General features: G+C 59.2%; 1 protein-coding gene and 1 long non-coding RNA gene across 2 annotated transcripts; both read left to right on the plus strand.

The window, feature by feature from the left end:
- The first annotated feature begins 515 nt into the window (after nucleotides 1-515).
- Nucleotides 516-27,552, plus strand: MAPKAPK2 (MAPK activated protein kinase 2). Its single transcript, XM_074564272.1, has 10 exons — nucleotides 516-970; nucleotides 21,217-21,356; nucleotides 23,045-23,109; nucleotides 23,845-23,924; nucleotides 24,030-24,156; nucleotides 24,727-24,802; nucleotides 25,000-25,124; nucleotides 25,433-25,518; nucleotides 25,623-25,703; nucleotides 25,996-27,552. Exons 1-10 carry the CDS (start codon nucleotides 710-712, stop codon nucleotides 26,137-26,139), a joined length of 1,185 nt encoding a protein of 394 aa, XP_074420373.1. The 5' UTR covers nucleotides 516-709; the 3' UTR covers nucleotides 26,140-27,552.
- LOC141733634 (uncharacterized) lies at nucleotides 12,962-21,202 on the plus strand. Its single transcript, XR_012584360.1, has 3 exons — nucleotides 12,962-13,888; nucleotides 13,985-14,224; nucleotides 15,066-21,202. It is a non-coding gene; the product is annotated as an uncharacterized LOC141733634 (long non-coding RNA).

The following is a 27,552-nucleotide window of genomic DNA, read 5'->3' on the forward strand; positions in this document are numbered from 1 at the left end:
CGTTGGATTCTGGACTGGACACGGAAAGAGGGTTAATTGGTTACTGTCGGGACGGGCTGTATTCCTTTTGGACGGGTTTCTCATCCTTCCCCCTGGCGCTCTGCGTGCTGGCAGCGGTGTTTACATCTCTCCTCTTCCTGGGAACTGGTTATGGATGGAGCCATGGGCGAGCGAGGTGTTTGGGTGCCAGCAGCGACCGACTCCTCGGAGCTGTCTTTTGTCACCGTCCGGGGCAGGGGGGACACGCCAGACGGGTGTCCCTTGGGGGGGGGGTACACCGCGACCCGCTGACACCCCACGGCGGGTTCCGGGGCCAGGCGGCGAGTCCCGCGTCCCGCACCCCGCCGGGGCCCCCCGCCGCGTCCCGCAGCCCCTTCCCGGCACGGATTCTCCTCCCCGCGGAGCGCAGGAACCCCTCCGGGGGAGGCGGCGGGGCCGAGCCCGCTGCCCGCCCCGCCCCGTCCCTCCCCCGGCCCCGGGCCCGGCGGCGGCGAGGCGCTGACATCAGAGCCGGGCCGCGCCGCGCCGGGAGGAGGAGGAGGAGCCGCACCGGAGCCATCGCTCTTCCCGGGGCCGGGGCGCACCGGCGGGGGGCGGCGGCGGCGCTGCTGCTGCTTTACCCCCGTCCCGTTCCCAGCGGGCTCCGCCGGCCGCCGAGTCCCGGAGCCCGCCCGGCCGCCCGCCCGGCGCGGCCCGCCCGCCGCCCGCCATGCTCTCCGGGGCGCCGCCGCCGCCGCCCGCCGGCTTCCCCAGCCCGCCGCCGCCCCAGCCGCCGCCGCCCCCGCCGCCCGCCGCTCCCCCCCTCCACGGGCCGCCGCCGCCGCCGTTCCCGGTGAAGGGCGGCCTGCAGATCCGGAAGAATGCCATCACGGACGACTACAAGGTCACCACGCAAGTGCTGGGGCTGGGCATCAACGGGAAAGTTTTGGAGATCTTCAGTAAGAAGAGCGGGGAGAAGTTCGCTCTCAAGGTGGGAAGCGGGGGGGGTCCCCCCCGACGGGGCTGCCCGGAGCGAGGGGGGGGGGGGACGACGACGGGACACACACGGGGACCGGAGGGGCGGGCGGCTCCGGGCTGCCCCCGCCCCGCCGCGGAAGGGGCAGGAGGAGCGGGCAGCGGCCTGACAGTGATGGAAGATGTCTGCTGCGGGGCGGGGGGGGGGTCCCCGGGGTGGGGGGCCGGGCACGGGAAAACGGGCAGCGACAGCGGGGACCGGGAGCGGGGCGTGCGGGGACAATGGAGCCGGCTGCTGCCCGGCCGGCCCGCCATGCTTTAATGTGTGTTTTTCCCCCCGTTAAGAGCACGGAGACGGGGCTTTCTAACGGGAAACGAAGCGAAATGACATCTTGGTAGCCCACCTCGGGGGGAGGTCTGGAGCGGAGGGGACCCTTGGCTTGGCCGGTGTCACCCCGCGGTGTCCCCATCCCAAACCACAGTGTCCCCCGCTCGTGGCACTGTGGATGAATGCACCCCGGCTGCCCGGGGGTCCCTGCTCGATGCCGGGGCTCTCCTGGCCCCGGCCGTACCAAACGGCATGTAATACCAAGTGGCTGTCATCCCCCACTTCAGCTGGGGAATATTTCATCATTATTGTATTTACCCCTTGTCCATAACTTCTGTTTGAAAGATACATAGATAAATAGTGGCTGCAAAGGTGTATTTTGGCACACGCTGGACGATGCGGCGGTTCCCTTGTTTTCAGAGGAGGCTTTTGAGTGAAGGGGGGGAGCGTGTCTCCCCGCCGGAGGGACTTTGGGAAGTTTGAATGGATTCACGACGCGCCGGGTGACGCGGGTACAGGCCGTCTGCTCGGCGGGAGCACCGTGTTCCCGAGCATCGGCGCAATTTGCGCCCACACATGAGCTGTTCAAACCCTCGGCGTTACCCTGAGAACTGTGAAGGCTAAAAACACCCCACCTCAATCCATAACCCCCACCTCTTTTGTTTTTAAAGCAGCCCATCTGTTAATATCTAGGATTATGAACTGAATGAATGAACAAGTGGCTTCGGAGGCACAAGTCATGCCACGGGGGTGCTGGGGTCAGCAAGGGACGGTGCTGAACCCCTGCGGTTAAGGAGGGGGGGTTCAGTTGAACGATACGAGTTTGACTTTTCCTTCGGAAACGCAGGCGTTTCTTGTGAGTAGCCCCGCGTTGTGCTCTGAGATGACATGTATTGTCATCTCGTTCGGTTGGAAATTAGTGAAATCCTCTTCTGTTTTGACAGACGGGCTCCTCCTCGCTTCTGCCGTTAACTCGAGAATTTAAAGCGTGGATTCCGGCACTTCCCTTTCACAGCCCTTGAAAGGGGAAGGATGGCAGAGGAGACACAGTGCTGCGGTTCCTCCCTGCCCCAGCGTGGGGAGGGCGGTTGGGGTTGGGGGCTGGTGCCGATACGGTGCCCGTACCCCATGGTACACCTGGGGCTGGTGCCGATACGGTGCCCGTACCCCACGTGGTGCCGCAGGTGGGGTCAGGATTTACTGTCACGAGCCGCGTTGGTCCCTTGGCCGCGTTGAAAAGCCCCTCTTTGAGCGCGGGACCCCGCGCTGTAACGCGGGAGGGTGGTGCAGAGCGTCTGTGTGGCTCTGGGAGGGTGAGGTGTATTCGGCGCTGAATCTCTGTTTTGGAAAAGTGTTGGTTGTCTTCCCTGTCCCCTGCCCCGGCCTCTTCACACGTGGCTGCCAAGAGAGGAGCGTTCAGCTGGGCGGTTGGACGCCTCTCTGGCTTTCCGAAGAGCGGCACAGCTGCTACTGTAAGCGATTCCTTCCAGCCCCTTAAAAACTGCTACGCTGTGAGTTTGGGCTCTTGGACGCGCCAGTGCTTACCCGGCTTGTCCTGGTGAGGGTGAGCTACAGGCGTGGGTTATTTGGTTATTATGCTGAATTGTACCGAACCCAAACTTGGTGGGGGTGACTGCCCCAGACACGATGTGTGCTGACTTCATCCCCTCCTCCGGTACGCAGCCGGAATAGCATCTCTGTTCCGAGACCTGCAGAGAGGTATTCGGATCCGAATTACTCATGGGCTGCATCAGTGTGGAAAGATGACCTAAAGCAGGATCCACAGAAGTGATTGCATCGAGTTGTCATGTTTCAGATGATGCTTAAAAGAATCCCGATGGCCCATCGCCAGAAGCCACAGCTGAAACCTCTCTGTGCTGCCTGCTGTGGTTGTGCAGCAAACCTTTCCATTTGGAACGTTGCTCTTTACATCTCCTTTTCCAAAATCTTGTATAATAATGCAATCCTCCACTGGAGGGAAGCAATTGTGTCTCTCCCTGATATTAACGGTGTCTTCTGGTTATGCCGTGCTTCTTTTTGGATCGTGAGCATCTATTACGTTGTTAAACCTCTTTCTCCCAACCTGAGATGTGTTTAGGTGAGGGTTTTGCTGCGAGTCACTTTGCCTAAGAGAACTCTTCAGTGCGCCGGGGAAGTGTGAGCTTGGAGACACCGTTCCAGCAGCAGTGAAAATATTACGGCCAATTTTCTCCTCCTTCCAGTGCAACTGTCCATGGCAGAGACGCATCATTAAATAAAATGGTGCTTTGTGTGAGTTAATGGATGGGAGTTTTATTTGCTGTGTAGTACCTAGGTGAAAACAGGAGATATTCCGTTGCTTTTATTATAGATTGTTATCTTTTATTTTGCTAGTTTCCCCCCACTAATTTTATTCTATTTTTTCGCACTGAGCAGTACCTGACGTGTGGCATCCCTGAATTATCTGGTGGGAAGGCGGCCACTGATGGTCCCAGTCACCCATGACTTGACCCTGTTTGATGTGCGGTGATTTACTGCAGGGTGGGAACATAAAGTCCACGGAGAGGTGATGAATGGAACTGAAATGCGAGGTCTGTGTGGTTTCTTAGCCCTTTCTTCCTTGTACCTTGGTGTGATTTATTATGAGGCAAAATTAGGCTTGTAATTTCTGTAAAGCCTGCTGTATGTAGGTCACCACTGACCCGACTTGGCGGTGTTCGTTGTGGTCAGGCTGTTGGCATTAGTGACGCAGGCTGCGACGGTGGGGCTGACTACCGCAAATTCCACTTTTAAGACTAATCTTTAGGCAAGATATTGGGTTGATGGCTGGCTCTCCTAATTCGGTGAGGAAATCGCAGGTAAGCCAGACCAGAGAGCGGGGGCCAGTAATAGCGGGTGGCAGCTTCTTCTCTGCTGTATGTGTCACTTGATGGAGCTCTTCCTGGAGCAGGTTTGCTTTAAAACAAATTAGCAAACCTCACTCCTAACCCCAGCTTCAAAGCAGGAAATCCTCAGCTGGATTGGTGAGCTTGGAGGAGCTGGAAGAGCTTGGCGGGGCCACGGCGACTCCTTGCAAACTTGCCCCCTCTCGCTCCAGCATCCCTGTTTCTGGAGCATCCTCGGTGCTTCGGGGCACGTTTGCGAAACACTCTCAGTCTCGCTCTCAGCCTCATCAGATAATCTGCCAGCGATGGTTCCTCCGATGGAGAAGGAGGAAGGAGCCCAGTACTTTTGTGGCTTATTGTTCTTGTAAGATGCCTGTCGTGGAAATAGGGCAGGTGTCTCGTAGCCGATACTGAGCAGCTCTGCGGATGAGCCGGGGTGTCGCTGGTGGCCTCGTGCTCTCTCTGCCGTCATGGCCTGGGTTCTTTACAGAGACCTTTAGAGGAGCAAAGCACCCTGTTTCCTGTGGCTTCCTGCAGCTTCATTTGAGATCAATTCTTTGTCCGCCAGAAAATCCAGCTGGAAAAATAGCCTCTAAGTGATGGAGGAGATGAAGATCCTGGGCTCGCGCTCATGGGAAACAGCTCGCTGTGTGTCTGCTGTACTCCTCTGGGGGAGGGGGCGGATTTTTGTTTTAAACTCTACCACGTATTTTATATAACCAGAAACATCTTCACCGTGGTCTTCTGTGCATGGTTGAAAAGCTGTGGAAAGCGTAGTGACATCACTGGGACTTTTCCAAGGCAGTGGTTTATTATCTCATTGACCAAAGGAGTCTACGGACTTGGGGTATGAGTTTGTTTAAACAATTTGGGATTTGCCTTAATCTCTTCTAAATACATGACATGTTCTGAGCAGTCAAACCTACGACCGAGATGGACTGATAACGGCCTGGGAGCAGGGGCTTGGTTTTTGCTTTGACACGTGCTCAGGAAGTGGCGGGGCTCTTCCTCTTAATAGTAACCTAATGGCATCAGCCATAGGCCTTGCAAAACAGGGTCAGTGTTTCCCACGTTTTCAGAGGTGGGGAACTGAGATGCAGTGATTTACTGAAGGTCTTGCAGCCCGTCAGAAGTGGTACTGGGCTTAGGAGCTGAGCTCCTTGCTCCGGGATGAATCCTTCACGGGCAGCCGTCCTGCAGGATGAAAATACAGCCCCTGTGTGTGTGTGATTTAATAACCGAATACGGCCAGGTAAAATGACTAATTTTTCATTGACACTGAGCTCCCGCTGGCCTTCGGCGAGGCTTTTGCCGTCTGCCAGCGCCCACGTCAGGGAAGCCCGATGTAGAGGACAGTGATTGTCTGGGGAGGCGCTGGCTCTGCCTGAGGGTAGCGAGCAGGAGAGGGGCGCTGGGCTGTGTCAGCCACGTGCTGCCTGTTGTAGGGCATTTAAAGCAGGGTATAAATAATTTGAAGCTGTGCAGACTGAGAGCCGGGTCTCCTCGCGCGTTGGCTGGACGATGGGTAGGCATAGGTGATGAAAACTCCCAGAAAGTTCCTGCCTAGGGAGCCTGAAAGAGCTGGTTGGTGGCTTCTCTCGTTCCAGAAACCTCCGGGATGCGCTCCGGGATCCCGTGGGATGGATGAACTCCTGACGGGCGCTGCGGGGTTTGCAGGGCGGGTATGTGGGAGGCATCTGGAGGAGTGGCAGGGTTGCAAGCGGATGTTTTGCAGTCCCTGCGGTGCGGGGATCAGTGTGGCTCCAGGTTTGGCATCTCCTGAGCCTTCCTGGTGGGCTCACGTGCCCTGCACTGGGGTGGTCCAAGGGCTTTCCCGCAGAGATGCTATTTTAAAACCTGTCCTTTTGCTGGGATTCGCGCTCACTGCCGAGAGCCTGGGTGGAGTGAGCCCTCCTTCATGAAGAAACCCTTTCTCCCTGCTAGGTCCCAACATTCCCAGCTTCCCGACCTGCCGACGGCCCTCGCTCGGCCGCCCGCGGCAGAAGTCAGGCTCCTCTCCAAGCACAACTGGCCCCGCGCGTCTGGCCTCAAGTTGCAGCATTCAGGCAGCATGACCTCACCTCCTGGTTTCCAAGAATAACGCGCTGCCTCCCTCCCTCCCTGCCTGCCTCCCTCCCCTCCGCCGCGCCGGGGCTGTCTGTGGCGGGCGAGGGCGTCTGCCACAGCCCGGCACCGGCCGGCACTCGGGGCCCCACGTTTGCCAGGCACCCCCATGTCTGCCCCATGCCCTTCAGCTCCTCTCCCCGTTGCGGGCAGGGGTGCAGGCAGCAGAAGTGAGGCAAGAATCAGGAGAGGGTCTTCAGGGACCAGGAGAAGGGTCTTCGTGACCCCGCTGTGCTCGCAGGCTGGGTTTGGAGGAGGGAGGGTGGATCCGCGAGGACCAGGACGATCCCTCCACCAGCTCCAGAGGCTGGCACGGAAACACGGGGACACTTTGCCTGACTGATCCCCAAGAAACCTGTTTTCAGCCCGGGCAGTCACGTTGAGTCAGTGTTTCAGCCTGGTCCAGAGCTGCTGAGCATCACGGTCATCCCTGGTAGTGACATTGGCGCTGGATTCGAAAAGCCCCTGAGACCCGTATCCCACTGAAAGTGGCCCCCATCCCCTCTGTGGTTGCCCCTCGTCTTTCTTGGCTGCAGGATGCTAAAATCTATTTTCCTTTCAGCTCTGGCACGAGGACTGTGTGCGTGACCGGTGCTTGGAGGCTCACTTTGGAGAGTGTCTCCACGGCCGATCCCCCGTGGAGGAGGACGGGGAGCAGCGCACGGGGTTAGAGCGGGGCACGCAAGAGCGAGTCTGAATGCGGAGAGCTGTAACAGCCTTTTAAGCTGTTGTTTCTTTATACCTCGTGGCTGAGCCATTTCAAAGATTTCAGCCTTTTAAGATCTTACCAATTTGAGGTAGGGATTATATCAAGCAGCCGGTTTAATGGTTGCATTAACTCGCTGTTTCCTTCGTGGCCTGGGGAAGGGACTAACAGCCCAGAGCCCATGCGTGCTGGTAGAACCCCCTGACCTGAGAGGACCCGAAACATGAGTTTTGCTGGAGATGCTGTGAGCTGCAAAAATGGCATTTGGAGGGTGTTGGGACGGTACCTGCCGTCGGGAGGGGGGATACAGGATGCGGTACCAGTGTGGCTCCTCTTTGAGCACTGCGGGGAGCATGTGGAGCTCCGCTGTGGCTCCATCTTCGGTCTGATGCTGCCGGGGAGGATGACAGCATCTTCCCGGGAATTGGGTATTACGTCGGTACGCTGCTTTGCTGTGACAAACCACACTCTTCCAGCGGAGAGGGCAGGTGAGCACCTTGGCTCAGGCGGTCTGCAGCTGGCACAGCGTTTGCCATCATACGTAATGAGGTTATTTAAGCTGTTGGCGTCAGGGCTGCATGTGATTATGTGCCTGGCGGTCCAGCGAGCTGTAGCCTAAACTAGAGATAAAGTTCAAAATGCAAGCCCAGATCTGAATGTTCCTGGGGCTCCCAGCCAGGCTGGGACTTTGCAGCTCTGCTCTCGTCGGATACCCTTACCCGGTTTGGGCTATAGATTTGGGATCAGTGGAGGGATGGACTCGTTTCCTTTGTTGTCATAATTAACTTTGCTGCGTCGCTTTGTGTGCCCCTGGCTGCAGCCGGCTCCCCTGGGCACTCTTGAATTCGGCCTCTCCAGCTCTGCTGGCCCCAGAAGAGGAGGGTAAATTGGGCTTGGCATCATCATTGCCGTACGCCTCTCGCCCTGAAACAGGCTAAATCCGTGTAACAGCAGGTCAGGACTCCGTGCTGTCCCTGTCCCAAGGGGTATGGCACCTCCTGGGTTTCCATGGGGCAGACGCGGGTGGGAGCATCTTCTGCGGGGCGTGCGGAAGTGCTGTCCCCCCGCCGCCCTCTGGCCCTGGTGCCCGGCACCGAGCTGGGGCAGCCTCCTGAAAGGCTCCTCGGACCTCCTGCCAAAAGTGTGTTTTCAGGGAAATGCGGCTGGAACACGAGCTGGGGCTGCTGTGGAAATTTGGCAGCGCGTCCCCTCAGTCTGCAGTTCCAGTAGCCGCAGCTCGTCCCTTCCCATGCCCGTGAGCGCGGGAGGGAGCCGGGTCTGAGCGGCGTGGCTGGAGCTGGGGGTGCGGCATCCTGGGCATCTCGGATGCAATCAGATCCAAACAAACCTGAAAGTACGCACGTTATCCTCAGCCTACTTTACAAAAATAAGTAAAGTAAAAAGCAGAGGGGAGCTGGTCCGGTGACAGGGATATGTTTTTATTTTCAGTAGTTAGTGACAGCCTTATTGCATATGCCAGCTCCGTGTCTAAGAACAATTTTAACGTATTATATTTCCACTTGATTTAGCGCAAAGGCAGGGGCCGTGTCTCTTGCGGGTGGCACCGCTGTGGGTGTTAGCGACACGTCCCCTGCAGAGTGCTGGCTCCTGCAGCTCCTGTAGCCGCTGTTTTCGGATACGGCTGGGCTGCGAGAGCCATTGTCACCTGTGACAGCCTCCTCCTGCCAGCCCGGTCCCCTCCAGGCTCTGGAGTGACTCTCCCTTCCTCTTCAGCCATTTCGCAACCTCGCTGCCCGTCGCAGATTGCTAAGAAAATGTGGGTGGCTCTTGCAGCAGTGGCTGTGCCGCGGTGCTGGGACAGGTGGGCTGGCCGGGATGTTTGAACCCAGGTTATCTTCTGGAAGTCATTGGAACTGCCAATCCAGTGTTTTAGGGCAGATACTTCCCGTGCCATGGGCAGAGCAGTGCTGGCACAGGGGCACGGCTGTTTTGGGGAGCCTGTCGGTGTTTCAGCCCTCGGTCGGCACCTGCTCGGGCTCCCACTGAGGACATCATCCCCCTCACTGGCCCAGGAGCTCAGCAGAGGCTTCCCAAGGCCTTCGCTTTTGACCTCAGGGCTTTTTCCTGCAAGGAATGACCCTGTTCCTGGTATGAGGGTCTGTGATGTTATGTCTCCCCTCCTTCCCTGCTTATTCCACTTTGGGGAAGAATCTCTCAGTCTCTTCTGTTGTGAGGAAGAGCCACTGATAAAGAGCAGGTCCCTACCAGGCCAGGAGATGCTCCGTGGGTGGTGGGATTCAGCAGGGAAGTGCTCCAGGTCCTGGGGGGTTTGGGATTGTCCTGGTGCTCCTATTCCCCAGCTCCTGGCTGCTGGAGGAGACGACCAGCCCGGCCTCGAGTGCGTGTCGTTAGAGATGCAAATACTGGGCTGATGAAGCCTGGGTGAGTAAGATGCCAGGGAGTTCATGAACGGATTAAAAGGCGGTATTTGCACGCTGCTGAGCAGCAGCTCCGGTGCCTGGCGGGCGGCCGTGGGGCAGGAGGGCTGGGAGCCGGAGCTGCTCCCCGGGAGCTTTGGAGCAGGTCTATGGCTTGCACCCTGTGCCGCGGTCGGGGGGAGTCCACCGAAGGTGGTGATGTTCTCCGTGTGCCTCTGCGTGCAGTGCTTTGGGCTGATATTCCTATTTCTGGGCTTCACCCTGAGGATCTGCGGGGTCCGGCCAGCGAGGGCAAGGAGAGTTTCTGGCTGCTCTCGGTGTAGCCGGCTAGCTCGGTTTTGCCGGGCTCTGGCAGTAAGGGCAGCCTGTGCTTGGCGGGTCAAGCTCCTCTGGCTTTTACCAAAACTTCCCTTTCACGTTCCTTCTCCGCAAAGACTACACTGAGACAACCAGGCAAATGTCACTGGAAGGGGGGGTCGCCTGGGACGTGGTGGTTGTGCCTTGAGGGTTTTAGGGACTTAACTCCTAACCAGTGATGAACATCTGGAGCTTGTACCCGCCTCGACCCAAAACCCTCCCAGCAGCCTTGGAAAGAGCCTTGAACTTCATCGCGGGTGAGATGGGGGTAACGCAGGGGGGGTGATGTTCGTATGGGCCGTTGAAGACTTAATTTCTCTCTCTCGCTTAAAAAACGGAGGTTCTGCAGACTCGAGGCGTTGCTCCAGGCTCTGCGGGGCCGCGGGTTTGGTGGCAATGCCCGCGCTGGCACTTGCCACCGTGCTCCAGTGTGCTGCGGGGGGAACGTGGGGGCTGCCGGAGCTCGTGGGCGGCCGAGCCGCACAAAGGCTGGCCTGTCTGCTCTTTGGCTCCCCACAGCCCTAAGCCCTTTTTGTGAAGAAGTGGAATTGAAAAAGCTTAAATTCATACAAAGCAGGACCCGGGAGTCCCCGGCCAGCCCGGGGAGAGCAGCTTCCCCTGCCCACCCCCTGCCCCGGGGCTGCCTCCGCTCCTTCGGACCCTGGTTAACGCTGCCCCGGGGGAGCTGGAGTCCGTCGGGTGAGCTTTCTTTTTAAAGGCTGGGTATGGAATGCCCAAAGTGAACAGCCCGGCCTGCCAGGGGAGCAGCAGTAGCTGCAGGAGTAGGTTTTTTTTTTTGTTGGTTTGTTTAAATCTCCCTACATGTATCCTTTTATCTCCTTTCCGCTCTGATCTAACAGGCAAAATGTGTCCAAAGCGCTTGCTGTCTGTTGTATTTGGTAAGAAATCAAGGAACCTGCTGGTGAACACTGTCTAGCAGTGGGGTACTGGGCATCCAGGAGGAGATCAGTGAGTCTTTCCCAGAGTGCGGGTGGTTTTGCTGCGTATTGAAAAGATGGGAGAGCGTAAGACCTCTGCTGTCGGCCCCTTGCTGTAGTCTGCTGGGCAGGAGCTCCATGGGAGCAGCCTCTGGAGACCGGCATGTCCCTCTCGGCAGCGCCCGGGGGGAGAAGGTGTCTCCTCCGAGGGTGTTTTGGGAGGTGTGTGTGCCCAGGCGCTCCGTGCTGAGTTTTGCAGGCTCGTTGGCTGAGGTATTTTGAGGTGACGGGGTTGACCGGGATACTGGTGGTCTGGGCTCCATCCCAACTTCACCAAACCTCCCGGGCTCTGCGGCTGCTGCCAACAGGTGCCGCGGGGGCTCCTGGGGCTGCCGAAAGCCTGGAGGGAGCTAATAATAGCCACCGCGTCCTGCGAGCTTTAATGAGGTGCCAGCAGGATGCAAAGAAGGGCTTTTCTTAAATAGAAACGCAACTGTGTTTTCCTCCCGGCTGAAAGAGTTTAAGGATGGCTGGCACGGAGGGAAGAGGGGCTGGTGGAGGAAGGACACCCTGCTTGGCCCCGAGGGGGGGCAGGAGGGTTCTCGGCCTTTCAGTGCATTGCTTCAAGGTCCAGGATTTCCCCTAAAACACTAATTGCTGTGGTGGGTAAAGTTGAAGCGTAATATGTTGGGTCTGGAGTGTTGCTTGGCTCTTAACCCGGGTGGGTTCATTGCAAACGGGTGGCCCCACCAGCTCTTCTGCAGGTCCTGGGGATGCACACCAGCTGTGCGATGGGAGGAGGAGGAGGAGGAGGAGGGCAGCAGTGCAGGGACAGCCTTGCCGGGGCCGGGCGGCTGCAGTGAGGGAGAGCCATGAGCAGCCCTGGCTCTCGGTGAGCAGCTCTGCCTGGGGAGATGGAGGAGAGAGAGGGTGGTGGGTGATGCGTACCACTGAACAGCTCTGCATCTCCCAGTGGGGTGCAGTCCCCCCCTTTCCCTCTGCCCCTTCGTTAGCATCCCTTCTTGTTACATGCCTTCTTGTGGGTCAGCTGCAGCAGCTCTTCTCCCTGCCCCATGTGTGTCTGCCCTGAGCATCCCTGGTGGAGGGCTCTGAGCATCCCTGGAGGAGGGCTTCAGCATCCAGCTGCATGGGAGCTGACGGCGCTGGAGGTTTTATGTCTGTTGTGCCGTGTGAGAGGTGGAGGGAGCGGTGCCGGGAGGAAGGCAGTTGGTGGCTGCGGGGCCCCTGCAGACAAAGGCGTGTTACGAAATCCCCGTGTCGCTCCTGTCCTGGCCTTCCCCTGCACAAAACAAACCCCGCCGTCAACAAAAGTGGTGGCCACCCAGCGCGGGAGCTGGTTATCTCGCCCAGGGAAGAGCCCCAGCCCCGAGGCCCCAGCAGCCGCCAGACCACTTTGGACACCGTGCCTGGTGCAGGTTCACCGTGCAGGAGCGTGATGCCGACCCCTTAGATAGACTGGCACCGCTCGGGTGCCTCCAGGGTTTCGTGCCATGGGTCGCGGCTGTGGGAGGGTGCTCCTCCGCATCCCAGCAGGAATTGCCCGGCAAAGGCAGAGCTGCTGCCGACGAGGCACCGCAGCTGGGCTGTGCACCCCCGGCCTCATCTCAGGAAGGTGTTTGCTGTGCCCTGGTGTTGACAAAGCCCATGACGAGGGTGAAACTCCGCTAAATAAACGGCTGAGGAAAGGACAGAATGATGCAAAACGTGCTGTCATCACTGACCTTCGAGGGTGTGTAAATGAAACCCTCCTCGGGCTTGGCACTGGTGGAGGAAATGCATCCCGAGGCCGTACCGCTGCAAGAATGGCACTTCAAGAGTGGTTGGCCTCAATGCGGCTTTGTGTTTTGGTTTGTTGGGTTGTTGTGTTTTTTTTTTTTTTTTCCTTCTTTAAATATATATTTTAATATTTATTTATTGACACTGCTGTAAGATGTGTGTTGGAAGGCAGCAGCAGGATCGCTGTGCTGGGAGGGGGCGGCGGCCGCCTGTCTGTCCCGAGGGGGGTCCTGCCCATGGGCTGAGCCCCGAGAAACTTCATTTTTGTGCTGAGAGCGAGCCCAGGAGCTGCTGGGAAGCTGTGCGTGTTGAGGGCTCCTCTGCTTGCAGGAGGCCTGAGCCTCTCCTCTGAATCACTTCCAGCTTAAAAGTAAGGAATGGGTGGGCATGTCTTAAAAATAAAAGCAACTATGGGATGTAGGTGGGGGGAATCCCCACAAAGCTGTCCCTGGGGTGGGAGGCAATGGGGGGGTGATGCAGCGTTGTCCCGAGGATTGTGCTGAGGCTGATGGAGCAAGGGACCCGAAACGATGTTGGGGGCTCCCGGTGCTGTGGGTGGGCTGCATGGCGGCGGCTGCGTGGGTCTGTCTCACGTGCGATGGAGAGCCCCCGGCCAGCGCAGAGGGCTGGCGGAGGCAGCACGGCTCCGTGCCGGGGCAGCCAGGGTGCCGGCACCACGATAAGGGTTTTTTTCAAGCCGTGCCCGCGGGAGGGAAGTGCAAAGGACATAGGTCGGCGCCGAGTTAATGGTTTACATTAGTGTTTACTCCTGTATCAATCACGCCTGCGAATATCAACCACTTCCTATCATAAAAGCACATATGTGCGCTTTTCCGTTCGGGAGCTTGGCGGCTCCGGTAGGAAATCTGGCGATGGAGGGGCTGGGAGGAGGAGCTGACCCCGACGCTTGGCGAGGAGGCGGCAGGGAAGGGGCCGTGCGTGGCACGGATGTGGCTGCAGCCATGTCTCACGTGGAGATATCCGCCCCTCCCGCCGCTTCCTATTTTCCTTTCGCTTTGTGTCGCGCGGATGAAAAGCAGCGTCAGCATGTCCTTGGCGGAGGCGCGGGGGGATGCGGTGGTTCGGTTTGCAGAGAGGGGTCCCCGAGCGTCCCCCTGCCCCAGAGCGGTTGCCCCCCTTCCCTCCTCAGAGGTGACACCTTGAATGCCTGTAGGAAGGGGTGGGCTGGGTTGGGGCATTTTGGCCATCATCACCCCCTTTGTCCCTGTTGGGTTCACGGGGAAGATCCTGGAGGTCCTGGCCAGGGTGGTGGCTCCATCGCTCCAGCCAGATCTGCTCCCTGGGACCTCCGGGAACGTCCCTCTGCGTAGCAGGACATGGGGACCTTGCTAACCGTGGCTAGTGCCTGGGCTGGTCTTGGCTCCTCCAGCCCCCATGCCTCCCAGGGAGCCGAGCAGCAGGTGAGTCACCAAAACCCAGTGCGGCTTCTGACGTAGAGGATGATCCCAAAACAAAAACCTGCGACTGGTTGTGCCCCTAATCTCGTTTTTTCTCAGACACGTGAAGCTGAAACTACTTATTCCTCTTCATTGAACGCCAGCTCCAGCCTGCTGCTGGTGCCGTGAGTCAGCGGAGATGCTTTGCGCTGCCGCCTTCTTGCCATTTACCTGCTTTGACTTTTTCCCATGAGTTTCGCATCCCCCTCCCGCCTGCTGCCTCCCTGTCCCCGATGTCCCCACCGCGCTGGTGGCCCGTCCCTCAGCATCCGGGGCACCGCTCCTGGATACCCACAGCAGGTACCTCCTCGGAGCTTCATCTCCTTGAAATTATTGTGCTGAGAATATTTTTGCTGCTGGGCAATGGGCTCTGCAGAGCGGGGCTGGCCGGGGGGCAGCACCCCGATTGCACGGCGTGGGGGGGGACACGGGCCCCTGGCAGGTGGCTCTTGTTTAAGCCCGGGCCCCTCTTCTGCTCCTCGCCTTTGTGTGCCTGGAGAGGCTTTTGTTGCAGCCTGAAAAGGCTGAATAGCGGCTGCATCTGTCGCTGGGTGAGGAAATGCTCAGCAGATGCCCTGGGGAAGGGGGGGGGCGTGGGGCTGGGGGTCCCGAGCATCCCCGGTGGGCAGGGACCCCGGTGGGAGCCACAGGCGGGGGACGTGGCAGCGCACGGGGCACCGAGGGTTGCGCAACCCTTGTGGGCGAGCGAGGCCCCGGTGCGGTGGGGCTCCTTGTGAAAGTGCTGTGCAATCGCCGCCTCTTCCCTCGCCCCGTTTCCATCCTCCGCCCCATTGCAAAATCGCCTGCAGGAGCAGGGATGGGGCCGCCCGCTCCGACATCGGCCTCCCCGAGCGTGCCGGCTGCTGCTGGTGGGGTTTTTGGCTTGTCCCTCGCACACCCAGCCTCTTTGTGCCCGGCTTATGGCTTGTCTTGGTGGGAAGGCGTTCCCTGTGCTTGCCGTGGTGGCTCCGGGTCTCCCTCCCAGCGCTCCGATAATTCAGACTCGGAGAATGCGGCCGAGCAGCTTGAGCATGTGCATCCATTTGTGTTCACTCGGCATGAATTGCGTCTCCAGGCTTGCTCCCTCTTCGTAGCTCTGTCTAATCTGAATAATTCTCTATTGCTGGGACGCTTTTTCCAGCCTCTCCATCTTCCCTCGGGCAAGTGAACGCGGAGGGTGGCCTTTTGTACGTGGAGGTGCCACTAGTGCATGGAGCCAGCCACACTGCCCGAATGGTCAAAGCCTCAGCATCCACCCGGACACCGATGGCACCAGCCGCCGTCCCTCCAGGTGGCTGGTACTGTCCTGCCTTGCAAACCGTGAGGGTTGGATGAAGCCATCCCCGTCCGGGAGCAGCAGCCACCCTTCTGAATACCACCCTGTCCCGGCAGGATGGGGCACACCGCGGGGCCCACGCGCCACTCCTCCTCCTCTCCGGTTTTCCCTGGGCAAAGGGAACAGGAGGATGAGGCTTTTGCCTGGTCTGTTGGGGCTTAAGGCTCTTCACCCAGGGACTGTGTGGCTTCCCGTGGGTGGACAGAGCAGAAATGACCTTGGGAAAGTCCCATCGCCTCCGACTGGGCGCTGCTGGTGGTGGTGGGTGCCGGCAGCGGGGATGGGGTTGATGTAAAGGTTTATGTAAGAGCCATGATGGTGTGGGGGAGGTTTCCTGGGCTGCACGTTTCACCCTTACTGCATTGTGATTGAACCACAAATTTCCCTGCGTTTGGTAACATAATTCCTCTTACGGGCTTTGGGACTCGTGATTTCTCTTCCATAGTTAATAAACAGTGAAAGTGGAACGAAGCTTTGCTGCTTCCGTGCCCTTGTGCTGCTTGCTCCCTCCCAACCGCCTCCAGCAGAGGCTGGGGCAGCTTCGGGACTCTGGGGTGATTACTTGTGGGCTCCCCAAATGTGCTGGTATTAAAGGCAGGAAAAAAGCCACATGGGAGGTGATCAACTGAATCCGGGTCCCCTGGCGCCGTGGTTCCTTGGGTGGGCGTGGGGGGCGATGGGGTTTGCCTTCCCGGCACTGGGAGGTGGGAACAGCATGTGTAAAGCATCCAGCGCCGGCTCCGCAAACGTTTTCAGCAGCTGAGGCCAGTTGGCAACCAGTTTGCGTGGAAAGATGAGAAGTGGCAAATCCTTTGAAGAGAAACCCTTTTGCTTTATTAGGAAAAAATGCCCCTTGCGCTGTGCTAGTCCAGCTGGGGGAACTGGGAGCCCGTGTGTGCAGACCGGGCAAGGGAACCTCTGCTCTGCTCCCCCACTGATAACTCGGGAGGGTGACAGCCTGCCTTTCCTTACTGTAGGTTTATTTTTATTGCAACTTAAGAACAGCTTATTTTCGCCCCCATGGCGCAGACGGCGCACGAGGGGAGCTCCTCGGGGCTGTGTGGGGCATGGGCACGCTCCTGCGGGTCCTGTTGCAGGAGGTGGTCGGAGGGGTGGGTGCCACGCCGGCGAGGCATGCAGTGTGTGCTGCTCGGCTGGGAACCGCCGTGAAGCGGCTGCGATCAAAATACACATGGAAATAAAAATACCCTGCCTGCAAGAGCAGCTGGAGCGCCCGAGGTGAGCGTGGAGCCAGAGCGAAGACGAGCAGTCTTGGACAATGAACAGCTCGGCGTGCCGGTGTGTGCCTCATCCTCAGTTTTCTTGGGAATTGCCCGTGAGAGGTGAGTTTTCCCTTGCAAGCTCTTCCACGGGGCTATTCTGCCAATCTGAGCGAGCGCAGCGCGTTGTGGCGGCTGGGGCAGCAGCGTTGGGGGCTGCGGGGGCACCCACGGCGAGGGGCAGCGGGACGGGGTGGTTGGGGACCCGCTGCTGTGCCAGCGGAGGAGGGAGCTTCCTGGGCGAACCCGCCGTGATTCATGGCACATCATCCCCGGAGGAGGCGGCGAGACTGAATCAGTGGTGCCTGAGGACGCGCGTGGGCGAGGGAACGTGAGCGGCTCCAGCCCCCTTGTTTTCTCCGGCGTCTTCCTTCCTTCCCCGCGCTCGGTGTGAGGTAGATGATGGGTGGGAATTCAGCTCGACGTGCTGCTGAGTGAACGGGGCAGAGCCCCCAGCTCTTGTTTGAGCTGAAGCTCATTTTCATTTTTGATGGCTGCGGGGGTGGCAGCAGGAGCCCGCTCGGTTTTTCAGCCCCATTTCTGTGCCATGGAGGCAGCTTGTCGGGGGTTTGGGTTTGCTGGGTGGGTGCCGTCCCCCTGCAGACACCCCCATGAGCTGGTTTGTTTTCAGGAGCCGTGTCCAGGGTTTGTCCTTCCAAAGGTGGTGAAAATCCCGGAGCTGCTGCAGGAGCCCAGCAGGAGCCTTCGCTGCCGGGGGCGTCCCGAGCACGTAGGGGCAGGGGCTGCGCCGCCCGCTGATGGGGCTGGTTCTGGAGCCCTCGGTTTGAGGGGTTTAATGAGGCTAATGAGCACGTTTAGCTTTGCACGTAACCAATTTCTCTCGCAGCGTGTACAGGCTGCTGGGGGAGCTGGGCTGCGCCAAGGCACAGGATGGCAGCAAATGCCGTCTGCCGAAATCTCGGCGGTGTCAGGCTGCTGCGAGGAGAGCTGGAACGCGGCTGAAAGCTGAATTTCCTCCCTAATTGCGACGAGGGCGGAGTGGTCCTTTCCCAGCTCTCCCTCCTTTCCTGCGGGCAGATGCCCCGGTGGGAAGGCCCAGGTGGCATGGCTCTCCCGGCTGTCCCCTGTCCCACACAGTGTCGAAGGGACACCGAAACACAGAGACAAGCTCTGATGATGAGAAGACGTTTGGAGACCTGTGCTGGCTACACAGCTAACATCTAAAGCACCTAACCTCGCCGCAAAGGGCGATGCGCAGGATTCCTCTGTGCGTGAAACGTAGTTTTGCTCAAAGAGGGTGGCAGAGTCCCCTCGGCAGCGCTGTCCTTGTCCCTTGTCCCAGGGACGCTTGTGTAACCCGGGGATCTGGTTACTGCCCGCTGCGGTGCCGGAGCCCTCTGCTCCAGCGAGAGCCGAGCAGGGAGCAACGCTTCTCGTCTGAAATAACGAGGAGTTTGGTCTCTAAGGAGCCCTCCCTTGGAAGGGGAACAGGAGGTTACAGAGGCGGAAAAGCTGAACCGTGAGCAGCCGTGGGGGTTTGCAGCGGGTTGTCCATCTGCTGCCACCTCCCCTGTGTGAGGAGTTAACTCTGGTTGGGCTCTGGATTATTTTGGTTGCAAAATCTCCTGCTTCTGAAGCTGCTCTGAAGCTTCGGTGTCCCCAGGCTGGTCCCCTCAGCTGGGGTGGGATGGGGGCGGTTCACCCTTGCCGAACCTCGGGGAAACAGGAGGTGCTTTTCCCATCCCAGCCTCCCCGTTGCAAGCCAAGAAACACAAATCTTGCTGCAGCCGTAGCCTGCCCTGGATACCGGAGCTAAATTAGGGACCTGGGCAGTGTCACCGCACCCCCCCGCATTCCGTGTGGAGTTCCAGTGACCAGAGCAATGCCTGTGGTTTCACTGCTGACTGCGGCCGAGGAGCGGAGGAGGGAGAGGGAGCTGTCGGCTCCCACCTAAAGAGGAGAAGCTGGTGAAAGCGCTGCCTTCACCCCGCCTGGGCCGGGACCAAATGGTGCTTTCCCACCCCTGCGCCTGCTCGGCACATCCCGGGGTGCAGGGAGATGGTGCTTTGTGCCCAGGCTGGGATGGAGGAGGTTGTGTGGGTGCAGTGGGTGATGCTGGACGTGCAGGTGGCTTCTACCGTGGTTTGGGCATCGCCGCGTCCCTCCTGCGGCGGTAATGGCCTCCCCCACGCAGCCTCATTGCGTCTGGCCCCGTCGCCCCGCTTGGCACCTGCCAGCGGGAACATTTCCTCAATAGACCAAATCATTCTCTTAACGAGGCTTAATCTGCTCCTCTCCCAGCCGGGCGAGTGGCTGCTCCATCCGTCGGCCGCTCCATCCATCGCATCTCCGTCCCGCGGGGGAGCGGGGGGCGGCCGGCGGGTGCCGCGGCTGAATTGCAGCCGGGGTGGTTTGAGAGCGCGGGGGCAGCTGTTTGCTCGCCGGCGGGTGCCCGAATACAAAAGCAAGCGTCAGCGCTGTGCTGGTACAGGTAATGGAGGCTGCTGCCTCCTGGTTCATTAGAAACACAATTAAGCTCCTTTAGAAGCGCTCGGAGTGACCTCTAAAAATTGGGTATGTATTTCTGTACATCTCCTGTTTGTCTTTGTGCAGAATGATGTTAACTGTCTGCTTCCTGCTGTTCAATTTTCCCAGCGCGTAATTACAAATTGTTTTGTTGTTGTTTTTTTGTTTTTTTTTTTTCTCTTCAGTTTCCTGGCTCCCCACGCCAGGCTGCTGGGAGCGGAGCCGCAAATAGCTGAGCTTTTCTCCAGGCCCCTTCCCTGCCTGCGCGGCTGCTGGGGCGGCTGGCGCTGCGCTGGCTTATGGCTTCGAATTCAGCAGGATCCGGTTTTTAGAGTAATTAAGCAATGGAGGAGCAAGGAGGGGCTGCCCAGTCTCCTGTCCTCCCTGTGCCCCGAGGCTGTCGGTGGAAATGGTGTTGTGCAAAGGGTGGCTTGGCCGATGGAGCCAGACTCTCTTCAGTGGTTCCCAGTAACAGGACGAGGGGTAACGGGCACAAGCTGGAACATAGGAAGTTCCAACCAAATAGGAGAAAAAACTTCTTATGGCGAGGGTGACAGAGCCCCGGAACAGGCTGCCCAGGGAGGGTGTGGAGTCCCCTTCTCTGGAGACCTTCAAGACCCGCCTGGATGCAGCCCTGAGTGATGTGCTCTGGGCAATCCTGCTTTAGCAGGGGAGTGGGACTAGGTGATCTCGAGAGGTCCCTTCCAACTCTGAAAAATTCCGTGATTTTGGCCTTCACTGAGCTTCCCAATGGTTTGACGCCAGAAGCCACCCCACACACCATCCACGGGCATGGGTTTCCTGCGCCCCGGGAAGGGGGAGAGCCGAGGAGCTGGGAGAGGTGTGAGCAGACCCCCTGTAGCGGGGTTACGGGCGGGCGGCTGCAGCGTGCATCCTATTTGTCCCTTTCCCTGTGGCAAAGGGATCCGTGCGCTGTTGCGGGCAGGAATGCAAACCGCCGTTGCTCTGCGAGCGCCGTCAGCCAGCGTGTCACTTACAAACAGGCAGCGTGTGTCTCTTGGGGCCGCAGCAAGCGTTAACCCTTGTTCCCGTGACATCCCCCCTGTGGCAGAGTGGTCCTTGCCACGCACCGGGCACCGTTTCGGTCCAGGCCAGGGAACCATCCCAGGGGCTGATGCTCCTCCGCTGCCGGCTGAGCAATCAACCAGCTTGGGAGCGCGACCGGGAGAGGGCAGAGGGGCGAGAAGTACATTTCTGTGTCTGTTTTGGTAAAACGAGCAAACGCGCTGTCTCCTGCTGATGCAGGCTGGGGGTGGGATGCGTTTCCATGTGCCGCTGCCACGCAGAGGTGCAGACCTGCTCCGGGGTGTTTCGCCGAGCCCGGCCGCAGGAGCTGCCGGAGACAGGAAGGAAAATGGACTAAAGATAGACACGTTTGTTGATCTATATTTAGGAGTATAATAATTAAGGCTGGTTGTTTATCCTGACAAACATGGTAATTAATAGTCTGTGGCAGACGAGCAAATCCTTCCTGCACCTGGGAACTGAGAGTTGTCTCTGGGAAGGGCGAGAGCCTCATTAAAGAGCTGCTGCTGCTTGTGAGAAAAGCTGTTATTTAGGGAACATCTGGCTGTTTGCTTTGTCCCCTCCCCGGGCACGCGTGGCTGGGTGCTGGTGGCCTCCCAAGCCACGGGGAGGGTGCCTTTGTGCCCAGGCTGTGCGTTGGGACACAGAGCAGGAGGGTCCCGCCAGTCCCACGGAGCGGAAGGGTGGTGGGAGGTGACGGGTGGGCAGCGGGTGCTGCCAGGGGGCTGCGAAGGGGAGAGCAGGGATGCTCGGTGGCCCCCAGGGGTGCAGTGGTGTTGGTACCGGTGTGCAGAAGCTTGTTTATGAATGCGGTAGGATGTCTTGCTGCTGGTGGCACAGGCTGGCTGGGCAGCGGGGGGGCATCTCAGAGGGCAGGGAGGTGGCAGGCAGCCGGGGCAAGCTTTTACCAGCCTTGGAAGGGTAAAAGCTTCTGAGGACGGGCGGCTTCGCGCTCTTCCCACTAGATGGGGATGGAGGCATTGCACAGAGCGCGCCTGGGTGCTGCCTGCAGAGAGCACCCATGCTCGCAGAGAGCACCCACGCTCGGCCTTCGCCCTGCGTCTCCTCCGGGTGGCTGCTGTGCCAGCAGCCCGGCTCCCCCGGGGGTGCTCAGGGCTGACGGGCTCTGGCTTCTCCCGCAGATGCTGCAGGACTGTCCGAAGGCCCGCAGGGAAGTGGAGCTGCACTGGAGGGCATCGCAGTGCGCGCACATCGTCCGCATCATGGATGTCTACGAGAACCTCTACCAGGGGAGGAAGTGTCTGCTCATCGTCATGGAGTGGTGAGTCCCCGGTGGCGCCGCTGCGGGTGGGCTCTCCCCACCGGAGCACCCGCGGCCCTGCGGGGTGATGCCAAAAGTAGGACGAGCACCTTCCCGCATCCCTGCCTGGGGTGCTGGGGACGCCAGGGAGATGCTCTGGTGGGGAAAGCAGCCTGCGAGCCGCAGGGATGGAAACCCTGGAAGAGATGCTGCACCGCTGGCGTTGGAGGGACGGTGGGAGCTGCGCTGGCTCTGAGTCATTCTGAAAACTCGCTCGGCTGTCGGGAGGCTTCAGGCCTGTGGTTCTCGCAGCAGATAGATCATAACTAAACTCACTTTGGCCATTGAAAGCCGGGGTAGTCAGCGGTTCCTGGCACCCCGTCAGCCTGCGGTGGGGTCGGCTGGGCAGCGTGCAGCCACGCCGGGCTGGTGCATCTACCGCCGCCGCTGCAGCTCTTGCAGCAGCCGTTGAGCGGCTCTGGTTCGGGTAGATGTTTGATATAACCTGGGGAGGAGGGAGGAATGAAGGGGAAAGTATTGAAACCACATCCCAACCGCAGCTGTGATTTGATGCAGCTTCCTTGCCAAAACCTCTCCTCTGGCAAGCCGGTCGGTTGCCTGGGGGGGCAGCAGGTGCGAGCAGCGCCGGGGCAGGCAGCGCGGCCGCCGCCTGAGCGGCTCTGGTGTGGGCAGAGGCTTCTGAGAACTGCGCCGGGACGCTGGGCAGCTGGGGATAGGAAAGGTTTGCGCGGCGCATCTGCTCGTGTGGGAAGAAAGCGGTAGCTGAATGGAAACGAGTCCCCGGGGCAGCGGCAGCTCCCTGCGGCGTGTCTCTGCCGGAGCTCCCTGCCGTCCGAGGGATGCGGTGGGGGTAACGCCGGTCACGAGGCAGCATTTGCCTTTCAGCGTGAGCACGGTGTGTGTCTCCTCGTGCGCTCCGTGCAGCGGTTGGCCCCGGCAGCTGCGCGCTATCTGTATCGCAGATGTCCAGCGAATGTCAAGGGCACTGGCAGGAGATGCTATCTGCGCTGGGAAAGCCAGCAGCCATTTCTGCTCCAGTTAGATAAGGCAGGGACAGGAAGCGCTGTTATCCCTGTTCTCATGGAGAATTACCCCTGATCTCACCCCTGATCTCTCTTGGAGCCAAGTTTTTCCTTGGGGTACCCGGGGGGCCTTTGGCTGGGGAGGGAACCACGCCAAGGTTCCCATGGTCCTTCTCCAGCATCTTATCCGAGAGCTTGCTCTGCTGCGGCGGGGTTCAGTCTCTTCCTCCCCCATCCCATCGGTGAGCCCGTGCCGGCGCCGCTGACACCTGGCCCGTGCCGCGATCTTTGCTCAGCACTTCTGCGCGGGGTTAGCACGGGGTGGTTGGCTCGTGAGCTAAAGGAGGCCAAGCGTGCCGGGAGCGCTCTCGCCACGTTCGCTGTCTTTACTGTAAATGTGTTTCTGTGGGCTGGTGGGGAGACCACGTCCGCTCGCAGCCGGCATCTCCGCCGCCAGCGCGAAGCCTCTGCCCTGCTCATTTCTGGAAGGGAAAGGCTCTGAAGCGCCCTGTGCCCAGAAGCACCGACCCGAGGGCTTGGATGGGGAAGGGGTTTGTTTCTTGCTGAGCTTGTGCAGCTCCTGGCTGAGCACCGGAGGTTTCGCTACCGCTTGCGCTGGCGTGAAATTGGTGCCACAGCATCTAACGCCGCCGGCTTCTCTTCCAGCTTGGACGGCGGGGAGCTCTTCAGCCGGATTCAAGACAGGGGAGACCAGGCCTTCACGGAACGGGGTATGGAGCCCGTGGGGACCTGGGTTTTCATCTTTGGACCGGTTCATGCTGTTTACAGGAGTGTCTCTGGTCCAGCTCATTCCCTCAGTCGTTCTTTGGAATCGCCAGTGGGGTTTTGCTCTTGGGGGTTGAGGAATGTGGGTGCAAGTGGCCCTGCTTTTCACCCTCGCTTGAGAGCAGGGTTAGGAGATGTTTTCTCAGCTGCCCCCATGCCCTGTGCATCCCACTCCAGCAGAGGGAGGAGCTTCAGTCACCTTCAGAAACATCCACCCCCCTCCAAAAAATGGAGACCAGGTCCTGTGGTTCTCATAGATCTCATGAGTCTCATCCCCTCTGCTCCTGCAGCTGGGAAAAGCATCCACACAACCCAAACCTCAAGCCTGTTGCCCCCACGTCCCTCAGGGGACAGTTTTCCCAGCTGATTTCCCTGTGGATTTGGGGTCCCTAGTGATGCTGGGGCTCGTGCGGTTGGGTGTTGGGATCAGCAGCTGGAGCCTGCCCCATCCCTCCTCCTGGGAGTTCCTCTCCCATTTGCTGCAGGCTCCCGACATGGGGCTGGAGGCAGGGGGGGCTTGTGCTTGGAAAGGGGGACTTTGGATGGAGAAAACCCCTTTGGCTTCAGCCGTGCTCTTTGGCTTCTGGTCTGTAGAGTAGCCCTGGGAGCCGTGCTCATTTTAACTTGCTTATAAAGGCTCTGATGACGTTTTTTTTTTTTTTTTTTTTTTGTTGCTTCAGAGGCTTCAGAGATAATGAAGAGCATTGGGGAAGCCATCCAGTACCTACACTCAATCAACATCGCGCACCGGGACGTGAAGGTACCACGCTGCACGCCTGCCCCGTGGTGCTGAGTCCCTCTTGGCCCGTGGCAACGCCGCGGCTGCTCTGGCTCTTCTGCTCACTTCTGCCTTGTGTTTCCACAGCCCGAAAACCTCTTGTACACCTCCAAAAGACCCAACGCTGTGCTAAAACTCACGGACTTTGGCTTTGCTAAAGAAACCACCACTCACAACTCCTTGGCCACTCCATGCTACACGCCATACTACGTGGGTAAGTGGCTGGCGGGGGGGCTGAGCCTGCGGGTTTGCAGGGCTGGAGGGCAGAGCCGGGGGGGTTTGGATGGTGCCATGCTCAGCCCATCACCTCTGCATCCAGCCTGTCGCCTCCGTCGCAGTGTGGCATTGGAGGCATCTCCTGTCTGGGATGCCCGGGACTGGGGACCGCTTTGGGTGCGGGTGGGTGCTGTGTTCGCTGCTCGGCTGCTCCCAGCGCGGGGCGGGTGTTGCAGACCCCTGCTGCAGCCTCCCTGGTGCTGTGCTCGGGGCTGCATTCCACGCAGATGCCGCCTGACTTAACTTTAGCCGTTAGTAAAGTGCTAGCTCTATTTAAAGAGTGAGATGTATGGGGGGAAAAAAAAGAACAACCCAGACTTTACTGAAAAAACCCCCCCTGCACCGCTCCTGCCTCCGCTGCCGGCGTGGCCATGCCAGACCCTGCGCCGCAGCGCTGCCGAGAGCACATGGAGCCGCGGGTGGCTCTTTGCCGGCTCCATGGGATGGTCGGATCCCTCTCTCCTGGTGCTGCCGCTTTGACTCATGGTTTTGTTTCTCTCTTTACCAGCCCCGGAGGTGCTGGGCCCGGAGAAGTACGACAAGTCCTGTGACATGTGGTCCCTCGGCGTCATCATGTACATTCTGTAAGTCCGATGCATCCCTCTCCGTCCGGCCGGGGTTGGATGCGAGGGATGCAGCTTCTGAGCTCGTCTGCGGGCTGGCGGGGCTGAGCCTTTCCCAGCTGCACCACTCCTGCTCCTGGCACTGCCCTGTGCCCCGCGGGCGCTGCCGGGGAGGCTTTTGGGGTGACGCGTTGACTCTGCTCCCTCTCCCGGCGCAGGCTGTGCGGGTATCCCCCCTTCTACTCCAACCACGGCCTGGCCATCTCGCCCGGCATGAAGAAGCGAATCCGAATGGGCCAGTACGAGTTCCCCAATCCTGAATGGTCCGAAGTGTCGGAGGAAGGTAAACGTGGTCCCCATGATGGCTTGTCCCCGGGCTGAGGTCTCCCTTTGGGGTCAGCCCTATGGCCAGCAGCACCACGAAGGCTGCGGTGGGGGGAACCCTGGGCATGTCGTGGGTCGCTTCTCAGGGATACAGCAGCTTCTTTGCCTCTTTGCTCGAGAGGCTGAAGGGTTTGACCGGGGTGAGGTCTGTGGCATGGAGGGGATGGGAGGCACGTGCAGGCGTTTTGGGGCTTCTGGCTTGGGTCGGAGCATGGGGACGGCCACCCCGGGACCTGCTAACACCCAGCCCTGCGCAAACCCTTCCAGTTAAGCAACTGATCCGCAACCTGCTGAAGACGGATCCGACCCAGCGCATGACGATAACGGAGTTCATGAACCACCCCTGGATCATGGTGAGTGCAGGGTTGGTGAAGCAGCGGGATGGGACAGGGATAGGGATGGGGCAGGGATGGGATGCCTGTGGCTCTCGGCTGACGCTCCTTGGCTCTCTCGGCAGCAATCCATGCAGGTGCCCCAGACCCCACTGCACACCAGCCGCGTGCTGAAAGAGGAGAAGGATCTGTGGGAGGACGTGAAGGTAAAACCTCTCTCCATTGCTGTCCGCAACACCCTGCGCCCCGGGTGACCTCGGGGGCCTGTCCGCTTCTGCCTTCTTGGGCTAATTCGGGTTTCCTGCAAGCGTGCTGGCCCTCGGGGAGATCCGTGCTTGGGATGGGGCTGGAAAAATTGGCGGCGAGCCCCTCATCCCCTGCTGTAACTTGTTCCCATGGGGGCTCGGAGTGGGACCCCTGCGCCGGGGGTCAGGGGGGGCTGCGGGCTGTGCCTGCCAGGGCTTTGCTAACGGCGCTGCCTGTGCTGCCTGCCCGCAGGAGGAGATGACGAGCGCGCTGGCCACCATGCGAGTGGACTACGAACAAATCAAGATCAAGAAAATCGAAGATTCCTCGAACCCTTTGCTGATGAAGAGGCGGAAGAAAGCGAACCCCACCGAGCCCGCCACGCTCCCCCACTGAGGGTGTCCCGCGCCCACCGGCCCTTGAGAAAGCAATAACTATATATATATATTTTTTAAGAAAAAAAGACAAAAAGAGACAGACTGTTATATCAAGCGCATGGAATTCGACATTTATACCAGACTAGTTATTTTTAGCTACTCACCTGTGTTTCTGACCTTTCCGGAGCAGGCGGTAAGATCCCCCCCTGCGTCAGATCCGCACGCTGCGGCCGGGGGTTTTGTCCTGTAGGTGAACGCCGCCGATAATTGGATATTTTTTTTTTTCTTTTGTGAAACAGTTTTGATTATTATTTTTTTTTCCTTCTTTCCAAAGACATGGAAATTCCTGTGGTGACCTTTTTAGGGTATATAACGTATAAATATTTTTTAAAAACTACTGTAGAGCTGAAACCCAGACAGCGTGTTCCCTGCGTGGATGCTGGCTAGAGATGGGCTTCAGGCTGGGGAGGGGGTCGGGGGGGGGACGACAGGGAAGGAGAGCTGCCTTCTCCCCGGCCCTGCTGTGTGTGGGGTCCTGGTGGACACTAGGCTTCTTTGTTGCCCTGGAAAACTGCTGTTTTTTAAAGCACGGTAGCCAAAAAAGCACCGCCCCCCCCAACCCCTCCCTGACCTGGAAGCCTTGATTCTCCCCGCGAGCGCCGTCTGTCTCGCCGTCTGTCTGTCTGTGCGTGGGGTGTGTGTCGTGTCCGTGGGCGCGGAGCTGCTCGTGGCTCCCCCCGCCATGGCCATCGCAGTCTGTACCTGTGCCTGGAATCCAGTTCTGACCTCAGGGGTGGGCGGGGGGGGCCGGGGGAGGGTGAGCAGGAAGCCGGTGCCCCCCGCATCCCCCCCACTCTGCAGGGATGTGGGGAAAAGATGCTTCCCTGCCGCCTCCGCCCGCTCCCGCAGCCCCCAGCTCCAGGGGCGATGCTGTCCCGGGGGTCCCCGGGGAAAAGCGGGTGGCATGGGGAGGGGGTGGAGGTGGCATGGGACCGCAGCTGGAGCCGGGACGGCAGCGCTGCCCCCTCCCTGGCCAGGGCTGGGGGTTGTGCTGCCCCCCTCCTCCCCCGGTGTGGCTTCTGCTGGGGGGGCAGCTCCTGCTGCCAGCTCCCGGGGGGCTGGGAGCGATCCCCTGCTCCCAGGAGCAGGATGGCTGCTCCGAAGTCTTTAGTCCATGAATTATTATTATTATTATTATTATTTGTCACAATGTTTCACTGCGTTAAATGTGTTTGAATGGGGAAAAAAAAAAATTTTTTTAAGGCAATGTTTAGTTTTTAGGTGATCTTTTAGACACTGTATGGAATTTTAATTTGTTTTAAAATCCGATTTTTATCCCTTTTTTTTTTTTTTTTTATTTTTGTCTGTTGGCTTATACTAATCTTCCTGGTCTGCTCTTCAGTCCTTTGGATTAAAGACACTTAATGCGTCA

Source organism: Larus michahellis, chromosome 21 (assembly GCF_964199755.1).
Source record: "Larus michahellis chromosome 21, bLarMic1.1, whole genome shotgun sequence".
Classification (NCBI taxonomy): Eukaryota; Metazoa; Chordata; class Aves; order Charadriiformes; family Laridae; genus Larus; species Larus michahellis.